Genomic DNA, 9215 nt, shown 5'->3' with positions numbered 1-9215 from the left:
TCAGCTGGATTGTGGGCAATGGGACAACTGCCAGTTGCCAGTGCACTTTGGTTGTGAAGTCCCACCACATAGTCACATTGTGCCAAAAATCCTAGTGGGTTATGTGGTTTGTTGTCAGTCTGCATTGCAATGCTGGCCAATAGCGTTAAGAAACAGGTTTTTGTGGTATTGAAAACCACGTTGCTTGTAAGACGGCATTTTCGATGTCATCTGCATTTGTGCTGAGCTATAAGGTCATGGAAAGACGCAATCCCAGCACCAAAGAATGCGGGAGAAAGGTAAAGAGCAGTGAACCCTCAATCCATTCATTTTCAGTAAATGCTAACAAAATTATGGTCATGATGTTGAGTGGACCACTATTCCAATTGTCATGCAGTGACATCTTCCCTGTCCCTATGGTAATCAGAGTGACCACAAGTATACGTGATACACCACCCAGATGAACTAGCGGAGGATGCAAACGCTAAAACAAAAGGTCAAAGTAATGTCAGCTGCCTTCCACGTGTCGCCTTTGGTTTAGTGCAGTTTTCTAACATGGCCCTTGCTATGAGTTACTGTATGTTTTCGTCTCTGGCCTACTTCCTCAAATTCAAAATATATCCCACATTTCAAATCTTCAAAGCATTTCCAGGTAAACACGTGCAAAATTTGTTTATATAAAAACAATGGTGATCACGTGGCATGATCAAGTGTGTGATTTTTATTTTTTTATTTTGTTTACTGTTACCTTTTGCAATAGGGAAGTGAAAGCAATTCACGGAATAAACTCCAAAAGGAAAAAAAAAGCCACAGTGCAATTCAAGCATGAATAAAATGCAAAAATAATTGATGCTAAAATTCCCCTCAAGAGAGGTTTCATCATATCATGTAAAAAAAACTATTACATTTATCTGCTTTTCCATTTGCTCTGAGGCTCTCCTTATCGTTTTCTGCTGAAATTACTGAAATGCAAATTTAATAATGCCCATGAAAAGGGAGGGAGGGAGTTAAGGATGTTTTGTGTTCAACACACAACAGTATGCAATTAGACTGCAGAATTCACTGGAAATGTCAGGCGCCTATTATTTAATTGGATGACAAATCTGTCTGCATGTTACCTTTAGATGCGATCAGAGCAACATTCGTGATCACTTTCCTCAAAGTCAGCACCCACTTCCTCCACAACTTAAGTCTGTCACTGAAGTATTCAGTTTGACAGTTTTAAGCATTGCAAAATGTAAATCACCCTCTGTGAAAAATTTCTCTCTTCTTCCGGAAAAATCTTGGTTTTTTATAACTTCATAGCGTGGCGTCACTTTTTCAGACCAAGATTACAACATAAAAGACCTGTCAGATTTTCTACCTGTAGTGATATGACTCATGTGGCGCAATCCCTCTGTTATTTTTTTTAAAGACATTGCTTCCAATGTACACATGCTTGTCAGTATTCTGCCACAAATATTTACAGGTGGTGTTCCCGTTCTCTGTATTACAAATTAAGGGCATGCAAGCAATTTTTACTAGACAATAGTGGAAAAAAAAGAGTGAAAAAACAGTGATTTGTAAGAGAAATTGCAGAGAAGAGAAATCAGTTCTTCCTGATCGAAGTAAGCAACTTATGCCTCTCCTACAGCCCAAAAGCAGCAGCATTATGATGCATGGTGGGAGTGCTGGGGGTGCTGACAACCCCTTATTCCTTCCAGAAGACACAGGCTAATGGGACGTATGGTGGAAACTGAAGTTGTGCCATTGTAAGGATAGCACTGTAGTTATACTTCTAGCCAACACTGTCATTCGATGTCAGGCACACACACACCTGGATGAACTGACCAAAATATACTGATATATGTGAGCTTCTAGTGAGTGCATAGATGACACTTTCATGCTAAGCAGCTTACAGTATCTGACACATTTATGCAGCTGACTGAAAAAGTGTAACAATTTTATTATATATGATGCTTTTCTCCAAAGCAACTTTAGAATTATTTACCCATTTAAACAGCAGGGTAATTTTGCTGGAGCAGTTTTAGAGTAAGGGTACTACAGCTGCAGATGGGATTTGAACCTGTAGCTTTTGGGTCCAAAGGCAGCAGTTCTAACTGCTGCACTACCAGCTGTCCCAGTTAAGTATTTTACTCACAGGTACTGCAGTAGAAGCAAGGAATAGGGTTTGGCCCAGCAACAATCAGGTTTTGTGTTTATTTCCTTAACTACTATTCAACTTATATTAATTTAGCTGACACATTTCACCAAAGCAACATACAATGTTAAGCTACTTTACATTTTTTTTTTTACCCATTTATACAGCTGGGTAATTTTACTGCAGCAATTTAGGGAAAGTACCTTGCTTGAGAGTATTACAGCCAGAGATGAGATTAAACCCAAAGGTTACAGGTTTGAAAGGCAGCAGCTCTAACCACTATCATACTAGTTGTCCCAGCAACTCACTGTCCAACTATACAATTAAACCCTAGACTTTCCAGCAAGTTTTAAGGTGTTGTCACCTTTTATACTTGCAAAGATCATCTCTTGCTTTCCCTTGTTTTTAAACCAGTTCAGTGGATTTTATCTAAGAATTCACATCAGGTGTTGTAGGTTTTCTTTTAATCACATCCATTTATAAGACTTCTGGAATCACATTTACTTTGTTACTGACAATTTGAAGGCTTGTTCTGATAGTCTATGACACGTTTTAAAGGAAAGCAATTGCCACACTGATTCATAAACCATGTGAAATAACATGAAAGAAAAATTGATTATGCTTGGGACAAGCAGTTTCAGAGTGTGTGAGTGTGTGTATTTACATGCAACATGAAGGAGTCCCTTACAAGTAGGATTTGAAATCAGAAAACATTGCTTACCACATAAGCTCAAATACAGATTTATGATGGACCTGACCTATTCCCACAGTGTGTCAATCTTACTCTTTTGGTAATGTTTCCCATGTGGTTGAACTGTTGACTTTTGTTTCATGTCTCCTCTCACTTTGTACATCTGTCCCAACTGGATGTTTCAGCAGATTAGTGAGTTGGGAGGTTGCCCACTAAAGATGATGGAAAGTGGGTGATGTACAAAAATTTGGTATGCTATTTAAGTCCATTTGCACTCATGTAGAGTGTGGTGGTGTTGCATGTGGTACCTCACTGCGCTGTTGAAGGTCAATGTATAAGGTGTCTAATGGTTCACAAGCAGTGTGATTCAGATGATGAAACATCCCTGTGAAATGGTGTATGCGGGGAAACAGAGATCTGCAGACATAACAACTGCATGAGAGATCAGATGGATTTGGTCTGCTGTCTATTCATTTCCTACAGGCAGGTAACAGCATATCCTTACATATTTGGGTGCTGAGCAGCTTGTCCGTTTTACCTGTGAAACCTGCTTCTACAAAAAGAGTTCTATGTAATCCCCACCCTAACAATCATTTCTTATATTGTATAATTCACAATATTAAAGTAGTATCATGTTTTTGTTTGAATATTGTCATTTTATAGTATAATGAAATATGAACTTGTACATGTGGCATTTTTATTACAGTAATGCAATTCTGTAATTCTGTTTTGTATACTTTGTGTTAAATACATACATAATTTTTTTAACTGATGTTTGATAATCACTTTTCCATAGAGTGACTTTTTCTAAATTGTTTGATGTCATTGTTGTATACGCACAGACATGCAGGTACCTGTGGAAGGCCTGGCAGGTATCCAACCTCATCTCATTTTGAATAATATTCTTTGCCTGTGTCACTACCTTGTGGAATTGACTGTTTGATATGGCATAGATACTGTTATAGTACATCATTTCCACAGTATTGTTCAAGCACTTGTTAAAGAAAATTGTTGCTTAGCAAAATTTTCAGCTCAATCTCATTGGCCCTACAGTTTTTTCAAATGAAGTTTAATATTTTTATGTTAGATTATACATGCCCAAATAGGATACAACCTGTTCTGCTATAATGCTTGTCTTAATTACATTGTGTGGGGAAAAAAAACAAGACCTCATTCCAAAAATTCAAACTTTCACCAGGCATATTTAGCATTAGTGTTTAATTTTGACGTATGGATGTATGTATTAAAGTTAAATATGATTGCTCAAAGAGATAAAAGCAAAGAAGTATCTTGGTGTCAAAGCACTGGTAAAGAAAATAAAAGAAAGGATAAAATTTTAGAAGATCGATATTGTAGAACTCTTCATAAGAAGTGTCATAAACTACATTTTCTCTCATTATTTATGTGTTTTATAATTTACTTGCAATAGATTATGTTTTAGATCTATCTTCTGATTTGATTTTCGGTATGCTGTGAGTTTTTTAGGTATTTATTGCTGCATTTTATGTGTTTTGCCCCAACCCCATTTTATCTATCAAAGCTGTTGTTTTCATTATATGAATTATCATACGGTAATGTCTCATAAAAACACAACTATAGCAGAACTAATTGAATATGTTCGTTCATAAATTGAATTAATCATTCTTACGTGTCCTCAAGTGGGTGTTTCTGGCCTCCGCCACCAGTCCTCTCCAGCTGATCTAAGAATGCCACAAGAGTTGTATTTGATGTGCAAAAATGTTCCCATGTGTTTCTTCTAACAAATACAAATGATCAGTACCTGGATACCCGCAGGCAGTGGCATAACAACTTGCTAGGTATTGGGGGAATGAAAAATTGTTAGTCATACTCAGAGGTGTTATGCACAAGCTTGCTTGAATACTGAGGGGGACATGTTCCCCCTGCCCCTCCCCTCGTGATATACAATACCTGCAGGACCTAATCATTCTCTCCACCTCAGCACTTCCAAACCTGGCTGCAAAACTTCTCCCGCTGAAAAGAGTTACTAAATTCAAAATCTGTTGGTTCTCAGTTTTAGCTCTGATGTGGTGGAATGAGTTTCCTCTTTCCCGCAGATCTGTCAATCCTACCTAACACTCAAGGAGGATCTCAAATCCCAAGTCTTAATTTAAACCCCTTTGCCTGTTACTGAATACAATTTTTGTATACCTTCAGTTGCATGCTGTTTTGGAGAAAAGCATCTCGCAAATGCAGAGTAACATATCCAGGGTGAGGACAAGAGGGGGTTGGGGTGGGCATTGCCCCCCCATATTTTTGCTCTGCCCCCCAAGTAAAGTATTTCATAATCTCACTAACTAAAGGGATGCCTAACCATTACTTGTCACTGCTCCACAAGTCAAAAGCATTCTGAAAATCTGCCTGAATGTTGCAAGTCACCATCACATAACAACACTTAAATGTCCAGCTGTTTAAACTGATACATTGGCAAATTGTACATTTTGGGTTTTCTTTCAGTTTTCACAACCGGTTTCATTACGATATGTAAGAAAAATACATTAAAGGGTCTATATACATAAAAATATCATAGTAGTGTTGCTGTTCTCTCGCACCATTCACGCGCTGTGAGACATGGGTTCAAGCCACGCTCAGTCTGTGTGGAGTTTGCATGCTCTCCCTGTGTCTGGGTGTGTTTCCTCAAGGTGCTCTGGTTTTCTCCCACACTTCAAAGACATGCTGTTCAGAGGGACTGCTGAATAAGTCAGCCATTGTGTGTGAGTTACTAATGGAGATGATGGAAAGTGTGTTTCACTGTGTACGGATGAGTGATTCACTGTAAGTAGTGCATGCAGCAGTGTAAGTCACCTTGGATGAATAAGGTGTGGGCTAATAACACTACATAGTGTTTACTGGAAATCGCTTTGGAGAAACCTGTTTGCTAAACGATGTAACACAGAATGAAGCTAAGAAAGGATGGAATAAAGCGCTTAAGCTGGTTTTTTGGCTCAACAGCGCCGCTTCCGCCGGGGAGACGGAAGTGCATCGCGTTTCAAGATGGCGACGCCCTATGTGACAGACGAATCTGGTAAAACTGGAGCACGTTCGCTTTCGCGTCCAGAGCAGCCTTTTTTAGCCTTATTATATACACGTCCGATAAAGGCGTAGCGATATCTGTCTGTTACTTACAAACAATTCCGTTTCGCCCTCCAAGTGGGGGGAAAAACGTGGTTAGCAGTGAAGCTGCTATGGCTAGGGTGAAAGAATGGTTCATAAAATGAAGAGATGCTGTGTTGTTAGCTAACTATTAGCATAGGCTAGCTGCAGCAAAGGCACGTTTCAGACAGAAACATTGGCATTTAACCTCCCGGTTCGATAAAATGCCCATTTTAGACCTCCAACTCAAGTTAGTAATGCCACAAAAAAAAAAACGTTTCTACCGTTTTATTTACAATTTTTTAAAACAGTGTGGTGCAGCTAGCTAGTACTAGCCTAGCTAGCACTAGTTGCCTGCTGAGCTAAGAGTAAGAGCCACGACCATCATCTACCACACTTTCATTCACTAACTTATTTTTATACACGAATGGCGAGTCATCTTCTGTTAGGAAACACGGTGGTGTTACTGTGCGATACTATTTTTTATATGATGAAATTAAAAAAGTCCATTGAGCAACATGTTGTCATTTTGTGGCTTGATAATTGATATTGTGTTAGTACTGTGTGGTTAAACAGCCGCTTATAAATATTGGTGTCGTTAAAAGCACTGTTCAAATGTCAGTAGAGGAGAGATTTAGTAGACATTTAACATTTCTGTGGTGTATAAGGCAGTGTACTTTTCCACAAGACTGGACATTGATTAAGAGTTTGTGATTTCACCTCTGTCATTTCCATTTAGAATTCCCTTTCCTGTTGCCCCATGTTTTACCCTGTTCCAGGGAAGTACATCGCTGCCACGCAACGGCCGGACGGTACCTGGCGGAAACCCCGGCGAGTAAAGGAAGGCTATGTGCCCCAAGAAGAGGTGCCTGTGTGAGTACTGCTCCCTTACAGACACTGTTTGTTGTAAATGGGTTGTCCTAGTAGAGCAGATATTTGTTAGTACCGATTTTAGGGTGCTGGTGCCTCACCGCTCCTCAGCTGTTTGTTTACAAGTTGGTAAGACTCGAGCTTTTACCACCTTTATGGTACTTTATGAGCATCAACATCGTTTGCTGGTTCAAACTTTGATTAAATTACAGTTCACTGGGGTCGTGAAAATTTACCCAGTTGCTAATGTGCAGATTCAAATGTGCCAGTGAAGTAAAAAGTATGATGGATTCTTTCTCAATTGTTTTCAATTCTAATTTAATTTAAATGGATCTGTGTTCAAATCCAGCTTTGACTGTGCGTAGTTTGGGTTTTTTCTGGGTTCTCTGATGTACTCACATAGTCCAAAAACAGGTGTTTCAAGTGAATGGGAGACTTAAAATTGTTTATAGTGTGTACATTACCCTGGGGTGGACTGGGGTCCCACCCAGGGTGTATCCTGCTGCACCCTGTGCTTCATGGATAGGATCTGGACCAGTCCAGTTATTCTTCATAGTTGAATAATACTGGCCTTGTTCTTGATTGGGTTTCCACTTCATGAGAGTGAGTTGATTTATTCAGATCTGCTTCTCCCAGTTACTGTTCACTAAAGTCCTAGGAATTAATACAAAGTAGGTGCGTGTAGGGAATGTTGTGAAGAGTTTCATTAACTGTGCACACCTTGCTGTTTGCTGGCAGTTATGAGAACAAATATGTGAAGTTCTTCAAGAGCAAACCAGACCTTCCACCAGGCATGAACCCAGAAGATGCAGCACAGGCACGGCAGCAGCACCAGCAGGCGGTAGCGGCTACGGGGAGTGGTGCCGAACGGGAGAATGAGACCCCTGGTCTCTCGAAGACCGCCAAGCGCAACATGAAGCGCAGGGAGAAGCGAAAGCAACAGCAGCAGTTGCAGCAACAGCAGCACCAAGGGCAGGAGGGTAACGGTAGTTCAGAGCAAGGGATTCAAGCTCTGAGTGCTGCTGTGGAGAAGGTGGAGATTGAGGGCAAAGGAAGGGACAACAAAGCGCCTGCACTGCAACAGGTAGGCATAGCTCCTCAGGCTGGGACACAGGTGGACGTCCCCGCTGCAGAGAAAGCCAAGAGGATAAAAAACCTGAAGAAGAAGCTGCGGCAGGTGGAGGAGTTGCAGCAGAAATTGGACTCTGGTGAGATCAAGCAACCGACCAAGGAGCAGCTTGAGAAGTTGGGTCGGGCCCAGGCCCTGCAAGAGGAGCTGGAGGAGCTGGAAAAGGATTCATAAGAATGGAAGTGGGTGGGAGCCTAGCAGCTGTCAAGAATATAAACATTGTTTGCTTATGTGTTTCCAAGCATATGTGTTTATATTCTTGACAGTACATTATTCTGTGTAAAGTGGGAAGGGATTTCAGGGTGGGTGGTTTGGGGGTATTTGGGTGTAGAAATGGTTAATAAAAGTTGCTGTCGTTTTGTAATCCTTTGGAATCCAAAAAGCATCCGGTTTATTTTCCGTTGTCATATTTCGTTTTTATTCCAGTATTACAGTTAGAAAACCTCAGTGATATTGATTTGTTTGCATAAAAATGTGTTAGTTGTGACAGTTGCTGTTGCTTCTCTGGTCTGTGTTATGGGTTGCTATGTCTTGTCTCATCCTCTAGAGGACGTTTTAGAGCTCATCTTAGAACTTGTCTGCCAAACACAATAGAGTGCCCTTTGGTGTAACAAACCACCAGTTCCACATTTTGTTGCACATTGTCATTTATTTTGGAGCCAGTGCGGGTCAAAACTTATCTGTTCCTCACAGTGAAACATGTGTTTTTTCAATTTACACTGGAGTCACCATTATAAATGGCTTATATTTAGATGGCACCATCATGTCATTGTAAAAAGGCATTCAGCAAATAATTTTGTGGGAAACAAAGGTTTTGTTAAAAACTAATGAATAATGCTCTGGGCAAGTACAGGAAAAAAGTGTCTAACCTCAGATTAGGGGAATAATTTTAGATGTAAAACATTAACATTCCAGCCTGCAATTTTAAACTCCCCCCCCCCCCCCCCCCAAATTGCTCTGCTAAGAAGGTTTTTCCTTGGGGCACTTGATACTCTTTGACCTCTTCCTGTGCTGTGTTACGATGTTTTACAGGTTATTATTTATTTGGCTGATACAAAGATAATTTAGAATGAATTAAGTAACAAAGGTAATCAGAATTTTTTTTACCTGTTTGTACATCTGGGTATTTTTACTGTTGTCAGTTCGAGTTGAGTCTTGATCTAAAGTACTATAGAAGGATTTTTGATTACAAGGGAACAACCCTAAGCACTACACCACCTGCTGCCTCCTGAAACAATTATACTCATTAGCTTTTTCTGTTTTTTCTTTATTGGCCCTAAATTTTTCTTTTTTTT

The 9215-nt window shown here is 40.0% G+C and overlaps 1 protein-coding gene across 3 annotated transcripts; it reads left to right on the top strand.

Moving 5' to 3' along the window:
- Positions 1-5785: 5785 nt before the first annotated feature.
- pym1 (PYM homolog 1, exon junction complex associated factor) lies at positions 5786-8854 on the top strand. Of its 3 annotated transcripts, none has more exons than XM_018760345.2 (3): positions 5786-5853; positions 6701-6794; positions 7530-8854. In XM_018760345.2, the coding sequence occupies exons 1-3, from the start codon at positions 5823-5825 to the stop codon at positions 8092-8094; spliced, it is 690 nt and encodes a 229-aa protein (XP_018615861.1). In that variant the 5' UTR covers positions 5786-5822; the 3' UTR covers positions 8095-8854. The 3 variants fall into 3 exon arrangements, with proteins under 3 accessions (XP_018615861.1, XP_018615862.1, XP_018615863.1); XM_018760346.2 differs by having other exon boundaries at positions 5807-5853; positions 6661-6794; XM_018760347.2 differs by lacking the exon at positions 5786-5853 and adding an exon at positions 5933-6289 and having other exon boundaries at positions 6661-6794.
- Positions 8855-9215: the final 361 nt, after the last annotated feature.

Source organism: Scleropages formosus, chromosome 19, assembly GCF_900964775.1.
Source record: "Scleropages formosus chromosome 19, fSclFor1.1, whole genome shotgun sequence".
In the NCBI taxonomy this organism is placed as follows: domain Eukaryota; kingdom Metazoa; phylum Chordata; class Actinopteri; order Osteoglossiformes; family Osteoglossidae; genus Scleropages; species Scleropages formosus.
The sequence above is the reverse complement of the archived record's forward strand: the minus strand, read 5'-3'. Positions and strand labels throughout refer to the sequence as shown.

What these genes read in the sequence shown, in the direction of transcription:
- pym1 (XM_018760345.2), top strand. Translation starts at nt 5,823, where the DNA reads ATGGCGACGCCCTATGTGACAGACGAATCTG. An exon ending in CTATGTGACAGACGAATCTG is followed by an intron (nt 5,854 to 6,700) that starts GTAAAACTGGAG and finishes ACCCTGTTCCAG; the next exon opens with GGAAGTACATCGCTGCCACG. An exon ending in CCCCAAGAAGAGGTGCCTGT is followed by an intron (nt 6,795 to 7,529) that starts GTGAGTACTGCT and finishes GTTTGCTGGCAG; the next exon opens with TTATGAGAACAAATATGTGA.